Source organism: Trichoplusia ni, chromosome 1, assembly GCF_003590095.1.
Source record: "Trichoplusia ni isolate ovarian cell line Hi5 chromosome 1, tn1, whole genome shotgun sequence".
Taxonomy (NCBI): domain Eukaryota; kingdom Metazoa; phylum Arthropoda; class Insecta; order Lepidoptera; family Noctuidae; genus Trichoplusia; species Trichoplusia ni.
The window spans coordinates 3600591-3622968 of record NC_039478.1 but is presented as its reverse complement, the minus strand read 5'-3'; the positions used below and the strand labels follow the sequence as shown (position 1 = coordinate 3622968).

The window sequence follows — 22378 nt, the reverse complement described above, 5'->3', positions numbered from 1 at the left end:
TCTACCGTTTCCTCCACACCACCTGAGTAATTAGTTTCATACTGAATTATAAAATAAACTAATTTTGTTGTAGATTTCAACTGAATGCAATTTTAATACACTCAGTAATATGCTCATTATTTTTTTCGATAGTTTATAAACAAGTTACGTCTGAAAATAGCCCCAAAATGTTCATTTCAAATATAGTTACCACACTGAAATGTTTACTGGAACGTCGCTCAGATTTAATTTAAAGTTATGAAGCCTGATTACCAAACGCTAACAGGTTGACGGGGCTGACAGCCCATCAGACTGGCAATTTTCAAAATCCACACGTTATTATTGCCTAATCGCGTCGCGGGCCCTGATCATATTTAAATTTATGGACACTGATGTTACATCCGCCTCATTTTCCCCTCTCATGTTTATTTGATGCGGAACATAAATATAATTAACACTGCGCCTGACATATTATGAAACTACCGCGCAATTATGGTTTATGGATAACCAAAACATGTTTAGTTATTTATTTTCACACAACATGATGCCACTAGCAATATTTTGTTTAATATAATTCTCCAAATGATTTAAAAATGGTTTTTGAAAGAATGTTGATACTTTTTATTGTTTTACACATAGATATAAGATTTACTCGTCAATACGAGGTCTGAGTTGGAAGGGTATGATGTACGGGTTAAGCAGTGTGGAAAATACCTTGAAACCAGTTAGACGAAAACCCACACTACTCATAAAGCATTACTCTTATTAGGTCTACCAAAAACTTCGTCTGGTGACGTGGTATCGTTCCGCGGCTGGCCCTCTCTGCAGTGGGTGTCTACGGAGAAGCTGCCGCGTCCCCCGCGCGACTGGATCCCGCCCCCGCGCCCCGCCGAGGACAGCCCCGCTCACATCGAGCACACGTCGGCAGCTGATGGGTCCGCTATGGGTGTCATTGTCACCAGGTATGATCACTTTATTGGAAAGGGAGGAAGACTAGAACCAGTCATGGATGTCAGTCATGAAACCAGCCAACAAACTATCCACTCATAAATTTCTTTCAAATGAACTGTTAGTCGTCAAAAACTGATTTCTTCAGAATTACCAGCCAGTCGTGATGGGATTATTTCCTCTCATCACACAGAGAGAACACGTCGTCTCGTATGTTCAACTATGACAATTATATAAGATGGGAAGCGTAACTTCCCAAAGAGTGGTTGGTCAAGCTTATTACTCATTAAAATTGGGCATCTATTTGCAAGATATGTTGTGGATGAACATGCATTATATTGTTTAAATTTTGATTTTTCATGGCTAAAATTCAGGCTCGCACTCTGACATGTCATTTCACTGAAAGCTGTCTGTAATAGCATAAAATACTGGGACAACGTTTGTTAAAAACAATTAATATTGAACTTGAATCTGAAGAAATAAGTTGTTACTGAGTTCTCGCAATTTGTCATAAATAAATTTTCAATGCGTCCTTTTTTAGCTCTGACTAAGTTTCAAACGTGCGTCATGGTTACAAAATTGTCAGCTTCCTAACGCAACATTAATTTTCTTTAAGAAACAAAACAATAAAGATATTTCCAGGGAACAGGCTTATTCATTCTATTACTTATTTGTGACTACCATTATTTTTGAATTGATTCAAACACTAAAGTTTTCAAACTTCCTTACATTGTAATTAAATGTTCGAATGGAAGTGAACATTAACAAAAGACTGTATAAACCATTCCAATCAAAGTAAACGTATGGTAACTATTGTAAGAATGAAACCTCAGCTGCGGGAAATGATACTCTATGCCGGATATTAAACAAATCAACTGCAGTCGGCAGTCTATACGGGGCTGATTTGCGAGGCTTTACCTCGAGTTATCGAGGAGGCACGTGTGGCGTCTGTCATGTGCCGGGCGTCGTGTTCCCGCCCTAAATGAAACTGTGTTGACAATGCAACGTTAATGAATACGCTTCATGTAACGCTTGACATCGATTGCATCGACACTTCAGTCGAACTGTTGCTCTTTTGATTTGGCGTGTGAAGTCGAAAATGATCGAGATTGATCCTTTTATGGTAAGGGCAGGGATTTTAAGTTTTCGAACTCGGTAATGTAGTTAACTGTGCGTAGCTTTTGTGATCAGAAAACTTAATAGCGTCGTCACTTACAATCAACGCTTGTTTCCTTTTTTAAAGGGTTTTCATTATATATACCTAAATTCTTTAAAGAAATACTATTTATAATGATTTTATATCCAGACATTTTGTCGTGTCACAATGACCTCTTCAAAATATTCAGTACGCATAGAACGTAGAAAATAAACTACAGCAACTCCTCTTTTAACTACTCTTTAATATTAGAACAAACAATTTTTAGAAACGTTATTATTGCAGTAATTAAAAGCATTCTCAACAACGCTGCGAATTTTTAATTTAGACTCCCATTAGAACGGACGTTTTGAAGTGATTTCAAAAAAACGAATTCCGTGCGCCGTTTCGCCGTCTCCCTTCATCCCTGCTTCGTACTCAAGTGCAATCGAAAATTCTTTTAGTCTTCCACGTATATTGTTCAAACATACGAGAAACTCGTGGCTAACCTACAACTACACAAGTTGTTCGATCACACGGACGGTCCGTGGATCGGTTACTACCTATCTATGTCAGAACCAGTTCCTCCGTTTTTCGGGAGTTTCGGCTGTTATTCATACATCATTGACGGGTAGTCAAAGACTGAATAGTCTGACAACCAGTCTTGCTAAGGGAAATCGTTTGACCAAGGCAATTGTTGACGAGGTCAGACAGGCAGTCGCTCCTTGTAAACCCCTGGTACTTAGCTGAATCCGTTTAGATGTGTATTACCTACTGAAAATACGCGTGTTCTTTGGTATTCCCTTCTTACTTTGTATCTAGACAATGTCAATAACACCGCCCGTCGTATTCATTACAGATTCATCGAACTGTAGCCAATCCCCTGAACTAACAATGTTGTTCGATCATACTACTCATCCACTAGCTTCATGATAAATTATCATATTTTAAACAAGAAACGTTCCTATAATATAGTAGATTTCGATTAATATTTTATGTTACTGTTATTAATTCGTGGTATCCATTTAATCAGATTATGCCTCAAATTATTGATTAACTCTACATATTGAAACAGAATTAATACGTGCTTTCTTAGAATAAATAAAAAGGAGGATATTTACGGGGCAAAATGAACCCTTTCTAACAATATTTTTTTCTTTTAAAATGCGTTCTTTTCTTTATTTGAATTCCTAGGGTTTCTGTTTTATTTGTCCGCCAACCTTGCCGTGAGCGTCACAAGAGCAAAAGCTCTCGCTGAGCCGGTAATTCTCTTAAATCCTTTGAAGCGGTGTTATTCGATAAAACGTTAAAAATGCAGTTTCCCCTTTTCTCAAACTCTTCAAGCAAAAACAGACAAACATTAACAAATCGAACAAACCCAATGTCTATAAGTGAACAAAGTTTTAACAAACCTAAGCCACGACAGAAAGGACTTACAAAAAACCTTAACAAAGCTAATGAAATGCAACGCTCGGCAAAGTTAGTGTCGACTGCAAAATGTACAAAGTTTTTGACAATACAGCGAAGCGCATGACGCACAGGAAAAAAGACACGTTATACGTTTTAGAATATTATTAAATGATACAACTGTTTACCACGCGTGTTTATCGGGATTGCCCGACTAATTTCAGAAGCAAACGGAGTCCTTAATATACATTAATAATTACTTATATTTGGTCACTACTAGACTCTGATCCCTTTGTCTAGTTCTTACAATGGCCCCTGCAAGTTTTTTCGCATCAAAGAAAACCCTTTCAATCCCGAAATAACTCTATCGTATCACAATAAACAAATAAATTAATGAATAGCAGGGAAAACGTTCTGGGAATCACAGCCCGGATCTATTTGAATCCGATATAAAAAGACAATAGATTAAAGACTCAAGCTTCACAAACAGCGTAAGCTCATTTGCCTTGCGCCGTGGAAAAGGGGAATTCAATTTAGAAACTAGAATTGGATAGCAATAAATGTCGGGGTATGATATTCTTAGTGTTTAATAGGTTTCAGTTCATCAATTCAGCTTTACACAGCGTGGAATCCAATCGGTCTTTCTTCATATGTTTCTTTTAATCTTTTGAGGAAAACAGGAGGTATTAAGCCAGACAATTTCAAGAACTTTTCTATCAATGAGTATAACTTTGAGCGAAACGAAGATAAATCATGGTTACTTATGACGCCAATAACCTTACTTTCGACTTGTTTGAAACTTTCTTCCTCTACCTTTACTTATTTTAAACTTTTTACAATTTTTCTCTTGAGCGCGTCGTAATATTAGTTTTTGCTCGCAACGGGTAGATATCTGTGGACATAAATCATTTTCAGAATTATTTTTTGTATGTTTATTGATTACTTATTTGCTTTCATGGACACCGTAAGTAAAATTAGCATTTCAAACAACCTAAGCTTAGTGCCAGATAACGTAGGATCATTAAACCTTTATATATTAAATGATCTTTGGTTGTAATGAACTAGGAAGCACGTGTCACAAGATAAGCTAAAGTAGTAAAAACTGGTTCGCGGTAACCGCCGCTGTTGACAGCCGTTGATTTTTTTTGAAAAGTTTCCACCCAAAGAATGCTTTAGGTTCAAAATAGATATTCTACTAAGTAGGAAAGGTACAAGCAGGTCTGTTTCCGCAGGGCTTCAATGCTCGCTCACTGCCGAATGCTCTCCGTCGCTTGCAACTACACGGAGGGCGAGCACATGGTGTGCGTGCTCGACTTCAAGCGCGAGACCGGGCTGTGGCACGCCGTGCTGGCCAGCGTGCTCAACGGAATGCACGTCATCTTTATACCCTACGCCCTCATGAAAGTCAGCCCCGCTTCCTGGATGCACATGATCACCAAGTACAGGTACACATCGAAACTTATTTATCTGTTGACCATTTCGATTTTACTTCGAAGCTGAAGTGTTTTGTTTTTTATTGGTCAGTACTTTCAGTTGTATGTATGTATTGTATTTTCAGGTCCTTGACTAAAGTTTCCACCCCCTGTGTCGCGTAAACTCTTACTTTATAGTTATTCGTCCTGATTTAAAATTAATTTTCTTACTCGGTGTTCAAAATGTCAGCAAACTACAAATTAAATTAACTTGAAATTAGCAAAAGCAATGCCGGTAGAGTGTCTGAGAAACCTCTAGCAAACATAAACCACTACAGAATTTAATTGGCTGTTTGCTCTCTGCAATGTAACCTTCCGTCCTTCTGAGGTCGTGTCAAGATGTTGCACAAACAGTACACATCTCGGCTTTTATTGACTGTTTATGTTTACATTAACAGCTATCTAGTGTGTTACTGCGTACTAGACGCGTGTCGATTAGAAACCTGGTTTCTCTTTACAATTCACATTGAAGAAGTTAATAACAAATCAACTTTTCACTCATTAACGACGTCTTCAAAGGTTATGTGTTCACTAAAAGCTATTAAACCTAAAATGCCTTTGTGGAAACGAGACGCAGCTACTTGGAGTAATTGTGCCTTCTCTATTGGTATTGTGGACTAAGAGTGGTTGGTTTCGCAGGGCGTCGGTCGCTATAGTGAAGTCTCGTGACTTGCACTGGGGCCTGCTCGCCACTCGCGACCACAAGGAGCTGTCTCTCAGCTCCCTGCGCATGTTGCTCGTCGCTGACGGCGCCAACCCGTGGTCGCTGTCCTCCTGCGACCAGTTCTTGTCCGTATTCCAGAGCAAAGGTAAGATGAATTATAATTGCATAACTTCACTTTAATTTTTTAAACAAGTTCCGCATTATGGGTAATTCTTTCGGGACTTTGAGGATGTACAAAAGTTGGAATAATTTGGTACCATCTGTAATTTTTTGCAGTTTTTACTTCTCAATCTTTTTACATTTTTTTTTAATAATGGTAGTGGACATGAACACGTTGGCTATAATTTTTTAGACTTCCCAAGGAGTACAAAGCTCTTCAACTGTATATTGTCAATATTGTTTATTCATTGAAAACTAACTACACTAGACTGCAGAAGTCAGTCAGCAGTCTACAAGTACTTGCTCAAGTTGTGTACCTAGATAGTTCTCTTCGATAATTACCACTGTTTTTTGCCGTTGACCACGACAGCGACAACTTTTCTAGTATTTTTACCGATTTGTTTGGTATCCACGTCAGATCTGACATTGTTGGACCAGATTCATGGTTTCAGTGACGTCAGTTTACACTAAGCTTTGCTCCAAGGTGTCCGCGGCGACGCGATCTGTCCTTGCGCGTGCAGCAGCGAGTCGCTCACGGTGTGTGTGCGGCGCGCGGGCCGTGGCGGCGCCTCGGCCGGCCGCGGAGTGCTGTCCATGTCCGGCCTCTCCTACGGCGTGGTCCGCGTCGATGCTGAGAACTCGCTCACCTCGCTCACTCTCCAAGACTGCGGACAAGTCATGCCCTCATGTAAGTTTTAGGCATTTTAAGACGAACAATCTTTAATATTTCAGGTTTTACTTTTTCTAACAACCGGTGTTTTTACCTAAACTAGGAAGCCTTACACATTTTTCTCTAAAGACACGATCATTACACCTATCATTTGATTCGGAAGACAATAAAGAAAAGTGAGACTGGTCTAACTTTCCAGGGACCGAAGTGTATGTCAAATCTTAACTCACCCTTTGTTAACTTAAGGACCGCGGTATCGGTTGGTAGTATAGTCATTATTCTATAAAATTAAATAATGTGCTTTTCTCTCAAAAAAAATTCGAAAGGCATCTAAATGAGATACTAGTATAACCCGGCTACATTTTACACAAATTTCTTTTAATAACACTGAAATTTGAGTAAGCCGACATTCTTTTGTATGAAAATAACATGATATTAAAATTAAAAATACACGTTACAAACCGTCTAGTTTTCGCCAACGTTGCGCTGAAAATATTTTAAGAAGCAGACAACGAAATATGTTACCTTATTAAAATACAAATAAGTGAGGAAACTTGAAACTGCTTCTTACGGGAACTGAAATGCTTGCACGAGGAATTGTACGTTTTATTAAAGGGGCCTGTATTCTTGACGGGATGACAACGTTGAAATTTTTAAGCAGACACATTAAAAATAAACAGACACTGTATTATCTAGCAACATACCCTAAATATTTTGAGCATAATCAACATTATTTGTATGTAAAATTTAAGCAAAACATTTTCACTATTCGACGGTATCACTAACAGTTACGTGCATATTAATTAATTCAATTTAGTTGTAGCTACAGCAACGCTTGCATCCATTACTGACCATCGTAATGTAATTTGTCGAGCTTAAATAACGTACACTCTCTCAATTAGGATTATTCTTAGTACGTATGAAAACCGAACCGAACAGTAATTACAAATGAAATTGAATACTTCATGTAAAGCGCATTAATTTGAATCGAAATAGCGTCGTCAGCATTGATGAACTAAATGTGTTTACAAATTGTGTTAGACATTTTCTTATTATGAAAAATTTGATTTAAACCCCCTCTGCATTGGTTTTACCAAATAATATTGGTGATAGATTGCTTTCAGTTAATTGCATACATATTGCGGACTTCATCAAAAAAAAAATTTACATCTTTTTTTTGGTGGTTTCCATTTTCCTGCTCAGAGACTTTACCGTTCTTTCCGTTTTGTTTATTTAAAACAGGCGTGATCGTCGTCGTCAAAATGGAAGGTCCTGCGTACCTTTGCAAGACGGACGAAGTGGGCGAGATTTGCGTGTTGTCCGGGGCGACGGGCTCTGGGTACTGGGGCCTGCCCGGGCTCACTAACACTGTGTTCCGGGTGCGCCCGCTCGATTCCGACGGCGAGCCCATCGGCGAAGAGCACTACGTTAGAAGCGGACTTCTTGGATTCTTGGGACCCGGAGGTAAGTTGTGTTTGATTGTTTCATTCTCCTAGGTGACCTGCAAGATTGTTCTTCCCACAAGAATATTCATTTTGACTCTTCTTTTAAGAGCAATAATTTTCTTTGTGAAGCTTTTATATGTTAAAAATTCCACGATACGACGTAGACAAGCTTGGTCAAATAGCTGTGAATAATGAAATGGTATTTAACGTTCACGTCATCATCTGTTGATACTATACACTTTAAAGTGACTGGGAGAGCGTGAAGCTTAACGGCGACTTAAATCTAGTGGCATTCCCGCATTCAGCCGACCGAAATTCGTATACGAATTCCGATACAAACGTGAAAATATTTTGGAATGTTACGTTACTCCTCTTGTTTTAATACAGCTTTAAAACTACGAAAATCTGAGCGCGAAGTGTCAAAAGAAAAATATAAGCCAGTTTTTGTAATATTCTCGGTATTTCATCCTGCGTTCAAAAATTCATCGAGTGCAATTTCGAACTGAATAGTGTTTGGTTTACTAAAAGTGTCTGTTTTATTAATAAAATACTTAATTCATGTTTTCTTTAAACGTACCTTTGTACCGCCAACATTTATCTATTTATCATAAATAGAAGATAATAGCAAACATGTAAAACTCAGAATATCAGATATTTTTTAGCTACGGTATGTCAACGAATGACAATGCTAAAAAAGGACGTCGGATAGATACCATTTCAATTCGTAACAAGGTTATTTGACCAGAGGGGATATTTCAACAAAACGCGGCTCTCAAAGAACTATACGTCCCCACTTTCACAGTTACGTGCGGCAAGTAATAAAATCAACACCTACCTTGTATTCCGCGTATTTTGCTTTAAATGTTGGGCGTTAGACCATGCGTCTACACAAACAGATTTACTGGACCTGTTTACACGACTTAATGAAATCCCGAGATCGAATAACATTTAATCTATGGTTAATGTTCGAACGTAGATTACCTGCCTTAATAGAGTTTTAGATCAAATGTAAAAGTGAAATACTTGGTAAAATGAAACCCTAGTCGCCTAACGGACTTTTAATTAAGTTTCTTTTGTTCAATAAAGATTTTACATATCTTGTGACCATCGGTCGGTTTGCCATTTCTAAGATGACTGTTTCAATTTTTGATTTAGGATTTTTTGCCGCAAAATTCATGTATTTTTCTATGTTATATGCATACATGCTCATATTTACAGGGTTAGCAAAAATAACAGCTAGTTTTATCTTGGTACTCACCTGGCTCGCCTTAATTACAATTATAAAAGGCTCGGTTATAAGTTTTCGTTTCACTAATTTTGAATACTCTTTAAATTTAATAGCGTCTTAGAAAATAACAATGAAAGTCGTAAGTATTATAACCATGATAAGGTGGAAGAAAGAAAGGAAAGCCTTAACCTTGCATTGGATGATACTGAAGTGTCCTGACGATGCTAAGGAGTGATAGTCAGTTACTATGGAATAAAACACCCAAAACATTATTAGGTCTGGTATTCGTGTGCGGTTCTCGCGACGGCCTGATGACGGTGACTGGGCGCAAGCACAACATGGACGACATCATAGCCACGGTGCTGGCCGTCGAGCCGATGAAGTTCATATACCGCGGCCGCATCGCCGTGTTCTCCGTGCGAGTGTTGCGCGACGAGAGGATCTGCATCGTGGCCGAGCAGCGCCCAGACTGCGGCGAAGAGGAGGTAGGAGTATGTCACATTTCTACTTAAACTGTGTGTCTGTTACCCCATCACTATTCTTCTTTATTTACTAACGACTCACTTTAATTTTGAGGTATTTCACATCCAGCAACTATCGAAATTTCTCGCACGTGCTGAAAGTGAAAGATCCTTAATTTTTACTTAATCTATTTCCCCGTCTTTTGTTTTTAATCCAATGTTCTCTTTCATGGTGTATTCTTCTACGCTTGTTGGTGTTTGGTGTATTATGTTTGTTCTATGCTACCGGACGCCGAAAATGTTAACTATAAATATAGGGTTAAAGATTTAAATCTTCTCAAAATCGAACCATTTATGCAATTGGTTAGAAATAGTGTCCGGAAGTATATTATTCTATTCCTTTTGTGACTTAACCCGCAAAGTAATATTATGTTCATCAGTGTGAAATTAGCTTTACAATCAAGCTTAGCATTACATTACACAACAGACATTTGACTCCGTATGGGAATCGAATGGCAGACGACGTTACAGGTGCAATTTTGCAACCCGATCCCATGCTAATATTATCTACAATATTGTTGTATTAAAATTGCCACATCGTCAAATGTCGCTGAAATATAAACCTCCTAATAGACATCTGGGCCTAGAGACAAGTTATATTACTCCTAGAATACGAGTCAAACTCACGACACTGCACTGGTCGAAAATCATATGTAATTTGTTTCTATTCTAATGTTATGTAACATTTTTTAGGTCTTGAAAGTATGTATATATATTGAAAAAATATTGTAAATGTTGCTTATGAATTGTCTAATTATAGAAATAGAGCTGCCACCGAAGCAAAAGTTTGTCACCTGATTAATATCTCCTAAAGTTCTGTAAACGCCAATTGTCGAATTATTCATCGCTGCTATAACTGGAACAGGAATGTACCAAACGATATCATAAAAATAAGGCTAAATCAATATTACTTCACGACTGCTATCGTGTGCTTGTATGCGACGCGATGAGTACCAGATAAGTACACAATGTAGTCTGAGATCCCGCCTAACATCACATACACTCATCGGAAAACAATTAGAAATGGCCGCTGGTGACTCTTACTTTCAAAAGAGTTTTCTTCTTGCTCCTTTACGAAAATGACGTGAAGAACAGAAACGGTTTTGGGCTTAACCGTCACTTTCACCTAACAAAAAGAGGATCAAACGTACTATCGAAATATTACCGGATATCATCCGATACTAGAACAAAAACATAAAACAACAACTACGAGTAAAGGCCTCAATTGATTTTCTATAGTATCTCGTACTAATAACAGATATAGGCATTTGCGTAACACACTTTAACTGATAAGCTCAACAAACGGTCTGACAATACGTCCAACAATGGTCGCGTTTGCCTCTATTCAGCTTAAGCCGCAAACACCAGACGGGTTGATGCAGTTGACTGAACACTGATAGCCCAGACTACCGATTATCCTTGCAGTGCTATCTCATCTAAGTTTATCCATTCAAATCTCCTTTACATTCAACCACAATAACAACTACTTTGTACTTTGGATTAAATTCCGTCTGGTTCCAAAATTTTCAATTCCAATAGCGTCATATGTCTAGACAATGTCTGCAGCTCAATTACGCGCCATCGACTGATTTTTATCTCCGAAAATCGGCTTATACTCTGCCTTAAAGTATCGCGATCATAGAGATATGTCACCAAAAATATTTGCATTCGATATTTTTATATAATAGCCAATGTACATTATAAAGATACATAAATATCGCAAATTTCTTCAGAACAGCTCCGTATTATCAAAGAAAAACAATAAATAAAACGCATGCTCATAAAAATATTTATTTATCGGAAATATCTTCGTAAACGGTGCGATATTTCAAAGTTTTGATCTGAAGAGCGTGCAGTCTGGTCTGAGTCTAGTTCGAAACTGACGCAATCGCAGACCGAACCGACACATTCTATCTCCCTTTTATCGTTGGTTATGAGAGAGAAAGCAGTAAAACAACCCGACCGTTTACGAATATTGCCGTAGTGCGATACAAACTTCGATGAAATTGTTAAAATTTCAAATTGTAACGTAAATTATAAAGTTGTTGACATAGGTTTTACCAACATTTCGATAACTGACGTAAGTTAAAAATTCTGCGTTTGAAATAGCTAATGCAATTTGTCACAAGTTTTTTAACCATGCTTTGCATTTTCTCATTCAGGTATATTACGAACATGCACCATATCCACGCTTCTCACATCATGCATTGGATTTTGTTTCCCTTGGGTTTTGGCTTAGCACTTAAGTCCCATTGTGTCTTCCACAGTCATTCCAATGGATGTCCCGCGTCCTTCAAGCCGTCGACTCGATCCATCAAGTCGGCATCTACTGCTTGGCTCTGGTCCAGCCTAACTACCTCCCGAAGACTCCGCTCGGGGGTATTCATCTGAGTGAATGCAAGCGTCGCTTCCTTGAAGGAACCCTTCACCCAGCCAATGTTCTGATGTGCCCACACACCTGTGTCACCAACCTGCCTAAACCGAGAGAAATTCATTCTGGTAAGTCATTTAAGAAAACGATAATGTTTTAACTGTCGCTGAGCCCTTAGAAAGCGAAGAAAATAAAAAGCGAAATTATTTAGTGAATAAGTATGATGCATCAATTATATTTAGGTATTCTATTTTTTTATATTTTGATATACTGTGCTAAGTTTCGTGCTGTCCGATATATAGAATACTATTTAATCATGATTTCATTATACTTTTGTATCAAAAATATTATACATTTTAACTCTTTTTATGATGGTGTTTCATAAAAATTGGAATAAAAATATTTTTATGTAAGATTTGATCAAAAAGATTTTAACATTGTTATTGTTTTGGTATCGGAGCGACGCCACAATGCGTCATTTAATTCTTGAACCGAAATAGATATCAATGTTTACAGTTATGGTAAAGTACAAGCGACGCTAATATTTTTATTATATTATCAAACAAAGCCATGTGCTGTTTGCGATGTTTATTAATTACAAATATTCTGTATGTGCTAGCTACCTACATTGGTCTTGCGATAATGCTAACGCGAAATTTTAGTTTGTATTGTTATATAAGCGACTTTATTCTGGCAAATCGTGACGGCCCTTGTACACTTTTTAACTAATTCGCTGTTGTGGTATGTTTAGATGTGGGACCTGCTTCGGTGATTGTGGGCAACTTAGTTCAAGGTAACCGTCTCGCGTCCGCTCAGGGTCGCGACATGGGCTATACTGATGATTCGGATGCAGCCAGGAAGGTAAACATACTACTTTATCCAACAGTTTCCAGCGGTTTATTTTATTTTAACACTATTTATTGTTTTATTTTTTAAATTTCAGTACCAATTCATCTCGCAAATATTGCGATGGCGCGCTCAGAGCACTTCCGATCATGTCATATTCACGTTGCTCAACTCAAAAGGAGCTGTTTCTAAAGTTCTAACGTGCGCTGAGCTGCACAAGAAAGCAGAGAGGATCGGTAACCTTCTGCTGGAGAAAGGACGCGTAAACACGGGTGACCACGTGGCTCTGATCTTCCCACCGGGACTTGATCTCATATGCGCTTTCTACGGATGTCTGTACGTCGGCGCGGTCCCGGTCACCATCCGCCCGCCGCACCCACAGAACCTCCACACCACGTTGCCCACAGTCAGGATGATCGTTGACGTTAGCAAGGCAACGCTGGTCCTCTCAAACCAATCTGTGATAAAGCTGCTGCGTTCCAAAGAAGCCAGCAACGTACTCGATAGCAAGGCCTGGCCGTTAACTCTAGACACCGATGACATGCCTAAAAAGAAACTTCCCATTCTGTACCGTGCGCCCACCGCCGAGATGTTGGCGTATTTAGATTTCAGCGTGTCCACCACTGGCATGCTCGCTGGCATTAAGATGTCACACGCGGCTGTTACCTCACTCTGCCGTTCAATGAAGATAGCTTGCGAGCTGTACCCCTCGCGTCATATTGCGCTCTGTCTCGACCCGTATTGCGGTCTTGGCTTTGCACTGTGGTGCCTCAGCAGCATTTATTCTGGTCATCACTCGATCCTAATTCCACCTTCCGAAGTGGAGATTAATCCTGCACTTTGGTTGAGCGCCGTCTCCCAATACAAAGTCCGCGATACTTTCTGCTCCTATGGAGTTATGGAGTTGTGCACCAAGGGTCTTGGCAGCTCTGTCAACCAACTCAAAACTAAGGGGATAAGCCTTTCGTGCGTGAGGACATGCGTCGTAGTCGCTGAGGAGCGTCCGCGTATCAACCTGACGAACTCGTTCTCTAAACTGTTCTCGGCTCTCGGCCTCAGCCCCCGTGCCGTGTCGACCTCCTTTGGCTGTCGCGTAAACATTGCCATCTGCCTGCAAGGCGCATCTAGTCCAGAACCATCTACTGTATACGTTGACCTCCGTGCTCTGAGGAACGATCGCGTTTCGCTTGTGGAACGCGGCAGCCCCCACTCACTCTGTCTCATGGAATCCGGAAAGTTACTGCCCGGCGTCAAAGTGATTACAGCTAACCCCGAGACTAAGGGACAATGCGGGGACTCTCACTTGGGAGAGATATGGGTTCAGTCACCTCACAATGCTAGCGGTTACTTTACCATCTATGGTGATGAATGTGATTACGCTGATCACTTCAGCGCTCAGCTTGTGACTGGGAACACAGGGGAGGTATACGCCCGTACTGGATATTTGGGTTTCTTGCGAAGGACGGAGATCAGTACCACTAGCCACGTGTCGGATGACACGTCGATGATGACGCGAGACAGCGACACAGAGTCTCTGGCGTCGGCGTGCGGCAGCATCAACATCAACGCGGAGACACACGACACGCATGACGCCGTGTTTGTAGTGGGCGCGCTCGACGAGACCATCATGCTGCGCGGCATGAGGTACCACCCCATAGACATTGAGAACTCAGTTATGAGGTGCCACAAGAAGATCGCTGAATGGTAATTTTCTACCTCACTATATTTTTGTTCAGTTCATTAATCAAAATTGTGTTTTTTCTTCCAATGATATATAACTTTGTTTTTGTTTTCTTAATTAGTAACTTGTCCATTTCAGCGCCGTGTTCACGTGGACCAACCTGCTGGTGGTAGTAGTGGAGCTGGACGGCAACGACAGCGAGGCGCTGAACCTGGTGCCCCTGGTGACGAACACCGTTCTGGAGGAGCACCACCTCATCGTGGGCGTGGTGGTGGTGGTGGACCCCGGCGTGGTGCCCATCAACTCGCGCGGGGAGAAGCAGCGCATGCACCTGCGCGACGGCTTCCTCTCCGACCAGATCGACGCCATCTACATCGCGTACAACATGTAGACCGCGAGGCGGCGCCGGCCGGCGCACAACCCTCACCCGACCACCTCGTGCTGCCAAAAGTCAACCGGAGCTCGGCCCAAGACTGCGAGTGGCTCTCGATCCCATCGCTAAATGTTTTAAGACGTTTGAGTCAGTGAACCCAACTTCGACTTTTGTTTATCTCCCTTCGTGTTTATGTAATAACGGAATGGAAGATCTAAAGACTGCAAACGCGAATTATTTGTAAGTTGTTGCGATCTGATATGACGATCCGTAGTCGCAACTAGACTGATTTAAGTCTGAACTTAGACTCATTTAACTTTGTCCCTTATCCTCACTTTGTAACTGGCTCTACTTTGACATGTTATTGTGTATGTTGCACGCGGACGCTATAATATTACGACGGCCCGTGGCGCATCGGCCATGTGCGAGTGTTTTGATTCTGCCAAACTTGCTAAAAGTTCTTTAAAGTGGTTTATGAGAAGCCTGGTGTTTTTTTTATATATTTCATGACTTTTCCTACTAAATTTAAAAAGTTTCGAAACTTCTAACTTAGTTTGTAAAACTTTATGTTGGTTCAAATGAGGAAGGTACCTCGATCTACCGGTGAGAATAGGCGTTACTAGTGACAGCGGCACTTGTCTCGGCGCCACCTGTACGGTCGCGGGCCGCCTATACTGCAAGCCGCAGTGCACACAGCGAGTTACCAGATTGCGCCGCACGATGACTCTGTACTAAATTTTCGTAGTATTAAGTTATCGCAGTAAATATGACTCTGATTCGACTTTCTTAGCTAATTTGTAGTATGTGATACTTTGTTGTGATTTCTGTAAAAAAATGTAAATATTAGTTGAATACATTGACTGCGTTTCTTAAACTTCACCAGGTTTATTGTAATGTATGTTTAAGTATGTTGAAGGTTCTCTAACTCAATCGAGTTAGATAATGGGATTAAGTGTATTAGCAAGTATTTGCGTAGAATCAAAGCACAGTACAAGTCACCATAGATGGAATGTAGTCTTGTTAGTAGAAAATATTAAAGGACAGTCGATACATTTTTCCGTAACACATTTATATCGTTGTCATTAATGTCAATCAAATGATTTCTAATGCTAGTGTGTATGTTAAATTATGTATTACGATAATATACTTAGTGTTAGCGATTTGCAAGTAAAATGTATTGCATTTAAAGTGTTAACGTTAGACTTTCAGTTCTTCTAATCGTTGATATATTTTGGCGCTAAATGTTCTCGCTGGCGATTTTGATCTGTTGAAGTGATTTATTTACAATAATTATAGATGGAAAGAAATATCGAAATCATTTTAGTATTTTACTGTTTTGATGGCTCGAAGAAGTAGAGAGCGTTTGTGTTTTTTATAAAAATGATTTTCAGTCTTAATATAGTACGATACGATAAATAAATAATCATAGTCATAGCCATGTTTGTTGCTGGTCTAGCAACGGACACGATCCGTTATACCCTCATCGGTACGGAAGTTTTTGAAATCTTGTTGTCTATTGGTACTTTTCTGAACTTTCAATCAATATGGATGTCTAGCAAGCTTGTCACATAGGACACTCATTTCGTTGTTCATTCTTCGTGTATTCGCAGTGTGAAGCAAATATTAATGCTTACTCAACACATCTGTTTTGTGTCTATTCAATGTTAGATCTCAATGAATAAAAATAGTAATAATTATAATACATTATATGTGTAATTCTCAATGGCGTGTTAACAAAACCCTCAACAGATTGCATAAAATATTATTGTCTATTATGTTCCATTCCAGTATGCGTTCAGAACGATTATTATATAGAAAATAATAATTATTAAAAATATGTTTGTCTTTATTAGATTCCATTATTTACTATTATTATTTTGTAATTATTTATTGCTAAATTGTACATATATTTTTGTTATTTAATTTTACGTTAAATGATTTCCTTATTTATGTTTCAATCATAAATATTATTGGGAATCAAAAATGTTATCGATCAATGATTTCATGTACGTATAAGAAATAGTTCAGAATATTCCTTTAATTACATTTATGAATTAATAATTTTACGAAGTGTAGTCATTAAATAAATAAGTATACAAGTAGATTAAACTCAGTTTAATGAACAAAACGTTTGTTATTTGTAATCCTTGATTGTATGAGCGCGGGAGGCAGGTGTGATCAACAATGATCCGTGGCCACTAGTGCCACGCGCGCATCTGCTTCCGTCATATACCATTTTACATGAATATTTTAATAATTACCTTAATTGCGCACAAAAATTCGAAAATACCTTTTTGGCAACTTTATAACCGTTGTTTTTACAGCCCCTTCGAATTTTTGTACCACTGTCGCCAAAGACATATTTGGAACTTTGTAACAGCTTTTACAATTTGTGATTGTTTTTTTCTGGAAATGAATAAATAAACGTGCATTCTGTTTGGAGGTTATTTATTGACATCATACCCTACGTACTGGCATTTACTTAACACTCGGAGTAAATCAAAGGAAGATTTTGTTAAAATCGAGTACCTAACAGAAAATCGAGTATACTACAGAAAATCTGGCTGCAGAAAATGATATGGCTGTGGATCTAAGAATATCTTAAGCTATATGGATAAACACTGGTATAGTATACTGGTACTACTACAATATCTGAAAAAGGGATTCTGGATTTTACGTTAATTTTATTATGGAACTGTCGGGCGAATTCAAACAAATGCCTTTAAAGCGCCATCTATCAGAAAGTCTACGAACTTTTACGTTATCAAAGCATAGACAAGACCCACAGATGATATTAAATTTTGCCTGACAATACAATGACAGCTGTCAGTGTCATGCACGCTATGTTGCCAATGAAAAATGAAATGGAAATTTATCGATTTTTCGTCCATTGTAAAAATAAATCAGAGCAACCAAATAATAGGTCTAAAATTATCTCTTATAACTCTAATTGCACATTGTAACGTTAAATTGCGTCAATTGTTATATCTTTTATTTTTGTTGTATCATATTGCTAATAGATGGCGCCACCCGTCATTTTCATTCACTGATTTACTAAACGGTTTCGGTACACAAGTTAAAAGGACTTGTACTTATTTTCTCATACTAAATTCACAAGAATATAAACAATCCGTTGATTAACCCAAACATCATTAAGTAGCAATTAAAGTATGGATGACTAGGATATTATTGTTAATTCGCCAAGTTTTCATTGTTTGCTATACTGGGTATTTTATGCTACCGAAAATGTGGTTTATAAACCAACTATTATTAACCGAAACTTAGTGAGATGAGATACCAACGATTCGAATTTATAATCTGATGTATATAAAAATAATAATCTCATTTTTATGGTAATAAAACATAGCCTTGGACTTCAGTATCTAATTGATTCGTGTCGATGAGCACTTTATTTCTAGATTATTTGCGGGGTCTGATGATGAAGCTCGAAGGTGGCTCACAGCATTTCTGTTTGAAACAACCTCACTTCATTGAGTGTGGGCTCAATCGATTTGTTTTAAGAAGCTCTTTGCATCTAGGTTCTAGGTTGAGGATCGGATGAAAACTTTTAAAAGTTGCAAAGGCATTCCTTTTATGAAAACACAAAACCCCACCGAGTTTGGGCACGATTGAAATGTCCTAAGAAATTGTCTGCCGTCGATTCATAAATTCTGGATCTAACGGTGAAGCTCCAACATGTCCACGGCGTTTTGAATCTTAGATAAAATTGAATTTAATTGAGGTTTGATATCCGGAGTCTCACAACAAACCCAATACCCACGCGAACTGTGAGTCAAAATTAATACGACGCGTAAATATTGTTGTTTTTTAATTCAAAATCAGTTCTGCTCTCACAATATGGCCTAGAGTAAACAAACAAGAAGGAAACCTATTACCAGTATTAGCTATAGATATTAATCGAGCCGGTAGCTGTGTGAGACAGCTGCTTCAGTGTAAGCGGCGTCCCCCTGACGTTGGATAGAGCAAATGTCTGGGGTGACGGCTCATTCCCGCAGGACACCAAAATGGGGGCGCCGTGGCCTGAGGCATCGTACCTCCACAGCTCTTGTGCTAAGTACCCCCAAAACTAGGTACGTATAGCTCGAACGAACTGTACCTACTGCTACTATTAACTGCGGTGAGGGTGAGATGACAAACAGTTAATAAAATGAGAAGCAACATTTTAACACCCTCGCCGTTGTTTCTGATAGTTCTGAAACATCCTTTAAGACGTCTTTAAGACTAAACTGCCGACTTTATTTGCAAGAGCCATCACTTAAAATCTGCCATTTAATTTTATGAAACTTCTACTATGTTGTTAATGAAAAATTAATGAAGCTGCGCAATCTCAGCTCCGAGCAAACTTTGTAGACAAACCACTCGCGTAAGAGGTATTTAGATACCTACTTAGTAGGTGCTTGTGTTGAATTTAGTCGAGCATCAGATATTGCCTTATAAGGACCTCATAAGGGACGAGTACCTATCGTGAAAAATTTGCGTAATCTTAGTTTCATTCGCTAAAGTATGGCTTTAATTTACTTATGGAGTTGTAGGAAAGGAATGTTAGTGCTCTCGACTGTTGATTTTACAAGCTTTTATTTGCTCTCACTCAAGGATATAATGTAAAATGTTGTATTTCTCCCACGTCTTTATACACTCACTCTTCTTGTTTGTTTTTAAATTGTTAGTCGTTCCGGTTGGATTTCTGTAACTAAATTTTGAGGCACTTCCCGATTAGCTAGAAGGCTGAAATTTTCAGGGCAGCTTCAAACTCGATCAATTTACAACTATAAAAAAGGCTAGACCGATGTTGATAAAATTTGATTTGAGTGATATTTAAAAACGTGGACGTTTAGTTTATTAAACCTATTAATTTGTTACCTTTAAATTCTGCAGTTAAGAGACAGTCTAAATTCGGAAAACAGATGCAATATTTATTTTTTTATTCGGCTGAACAGGTCGGAAAGTTTTTGTAATAAGTAAGACTTTTAATTACATTGTTATTGCAGCTCTTTGCACAGTTGATTAGCTCACGTATTCTCTAAAGATTGATGCTTAGGAGAATACGTTTGGTAATCAGCGAGATCAGAGTTCCTTTGGAGTTACAGTTTGTGAGGCAAACGCAAAAGGCAAACCTAACATAGTTTACCGTTTGATCAGCGTTCATGCTGGCTCGAGCATAGTTTCGTTAGCTGGTTCGTAGAACAATTAGGTATGCGAGTCTCTATGGCAGCTACTTATTACAAGGATCAACATAATATCACATACAATTTCTGTCAGCTATCATGTACCATAAAGCCTGATTTCTGGATATTACATGATTGGATAGCAACCAAAGCGGGCACGAGCGTTTAGGATTCTAACGATCCTATTTCTATGACAGCAACAGATGATATAATCAAACCGCAACTTCTGAACGTCATCCTTTACAAATGACATGTATAATAATTAATAGAATTTAATGTGAAAATAAGTTTACGATTACGCGAAAATTCAAGTGATCCTAATAAAACCATGTACACTTATTTTTGCAAGTTTTGAAATAATACTAATATTTCTATAACTAGAACCGGACCCGCCCGCGTGGCATAACCGCTAGGTAGTAGATAATTATTAGGTATAAAATTTTGAAAACGTAAGTCTGGGATTAAACAAAGGAGTTAATTTTTTGCAAGACAGTGATTTGGGTGAAATCTTGCAATTTTGACAAGTTTTGATGCAGATGTCTGTAACTGATTGAGCTGAAATTTTATAGACACGTTCATCTTGGAAGCCTGATACAATACGGGTATCAATCGTAAAGTATAACACAAAACTAAAGTTCGTCACCTCGAAACCAACACAGCGCAAGACACTTATGGTAATGCTTCCTATTCACGGTTAGTGTTTCTAATTATTGTGTTGGAAAAATGATTAGGAGAATACAAAGAGTGAATTTTAATCCAGTTTCCATTCATCGCCAACTGCAAATAGCGGAATTGAGACCCCGAATTTACAGTTAAACTATTTTGCTAAACAAGGACATGTTTTAAGAAATTGAAATAATATTATTTTGTAAAGTAATATTTTTCTTATCAAGGGTCCAGACATTTTTTTAGAAAACTGATGGAGTTCTCAGACGTTTTAATGATGAAACCATTTAAAACACATATCTGGCACTCATTATTAGGGATCTGTACTTCGAAACGAAAAACACCTTACCCTTTATCACATTGTTATCCGTTCGGCTGTCTTCTGTCTTTGCAGTCGTTTTTGAGAGAAAGATACCTACTAACCCTTGAAGATGTGAAACAAAATCAAAAGATTCAGCCGTTTATTTCGCTCATTTTCGACATGGCAATCAAAATCTACATAATACGGGTAGTATTATGTAGATTTTGATTGCCACACATAGATTTGGGAACACACATTTTATATCACAGATTAAAGATAAAGTAAAATCTGTTTTTTTTTGTTACTTTAATATTATTTTTATTTTTATAGCTTGGCGTGAAACCCATAGTGCCTGATTTTTTAATATTTTCTGCTTCTCTTTAAACGAGCTAGAGCATCTCTTATTCAGGAATAAAATTCTAGACAATTTTCTTTAAGTACGCGTCTCGGAGTTCTTCGAAGTGCTAAGACCAGAACTGTCATGAGTATACATCTGGCTACCAAGAACTAACATGGACGCCGCAGAACATTTTTTAATTATCTTCTGGAAAAGTACGAGTTTCAAGAATTTTACATGGTATTGTTGAACAACATTTTTCTTAGCAAGGCGCCCTCCCCTAGTCTTAGTAAAAGCTAGAATTATTTTCACAAAGCATCTTCGTTTGTACAAGTATTAACGCGCTAATAGAATTATGGTTTTACGTTCTGCGGAACTTTAGAAGATTTAGTAAAATATCATTTTTCCAGGTGATTTTCTTGGTAAAACGACGACGAACATATTTTTGCTGCTACGGGAAGTTAAAAAAGCAGTTTTCCAATAGTTGTTGTTTTGTTAGAAATAAAGGCATGTGAAAATACTCTCATATAAATTTAAGGTGAGTAAAAACAGTAATCACTTTTTTCCGTCTATCTGTCCGTCCGACTCTTGAAACGCTAAGTTCAGAAACACGGTGGCAACGTTCACTGATATTCGATCAATTTATATTTGTGGGACTAAATAAAAAAAAACTCGTATCCCATTAACTACATTAGGATGCGGACAGTGGACAGAAAAAAAAAATCTTCCAGTATTATTGGTGGTACAAATCCCTATTTGATGCAATCCCCAAATGTTGCGGTAAATTTAAACATTCAAACATCAGTCTTGTTTGCTAGGTGCACACAGCTACTGCACTGTGCAATCCTTTTTGTTGACCTTCGCTCGGTTTGGATATTGTAAGACAGTGTTAATAATTAATTAATCTTAATAATGAATCCACGATACCGGATTTGAAAATAAGGATCTAAGTTTGTGGACATATCTTGTAGTCTAGTTTATATCGAATT

At 38.4% G+C, this 22378-nt stretch overlaps 1 protein-coding gene across 7 annotated transcripts in view; it reads left to right on the top strand.

The window, feature by feature from the left end:
* Window positions 1-16638, top strand: part of LOC113508610 (disco-interacting protein 2) — a 98363-nt gene extending 81725 nt beyond the window's left edge. For 5 of the 7 annotated variants that reach the window (XM_026891740.1, XM_026891734.1, XM_026891727.1 and 2 more), the window contains 10 exons: window positions 749-941; window positions 4702-4914; window positions 5581-5750; window positions 6249-6452; window positions 7677-7898; window positions 9384-9598; window positions 11896-12127; window positions 12751-12860; window positions 12943-14549; window positions 14665-16638. In XM_026891740.1, coding sequence (XP_026747541.1) covers window positions 749-941; window positions 4702-4914; window positions 5581-5750; window positions 6249-6452; window positions 7677-7898; window positions 9384-9598; window positions 11896-12127; window positions 12751-12860; window positions 12943-14549; window positions 14665-14917 — 3419 coding nt within the window. In that variant the 3' untranslated portion in view covers window positions 14918-16638. The remainder of the gene's footprint in view (window positions 1-748; window positions 942-4701; window positions 4915-5580; window positions 5751-6248; window positions 6453-7676; window positions 7899-9383; window positions 9599-11895; window positions 12128-12750; window positions 12861-12942; window positions 14550-14664) is intronic. The other 2 variants (XM_026891728.1, XM_026891726.1) reach the window with 1 other exon arrangement.
* The last annotated feature ends 5740 nt before the right edge of the window (window positions 16639-22378 follow it).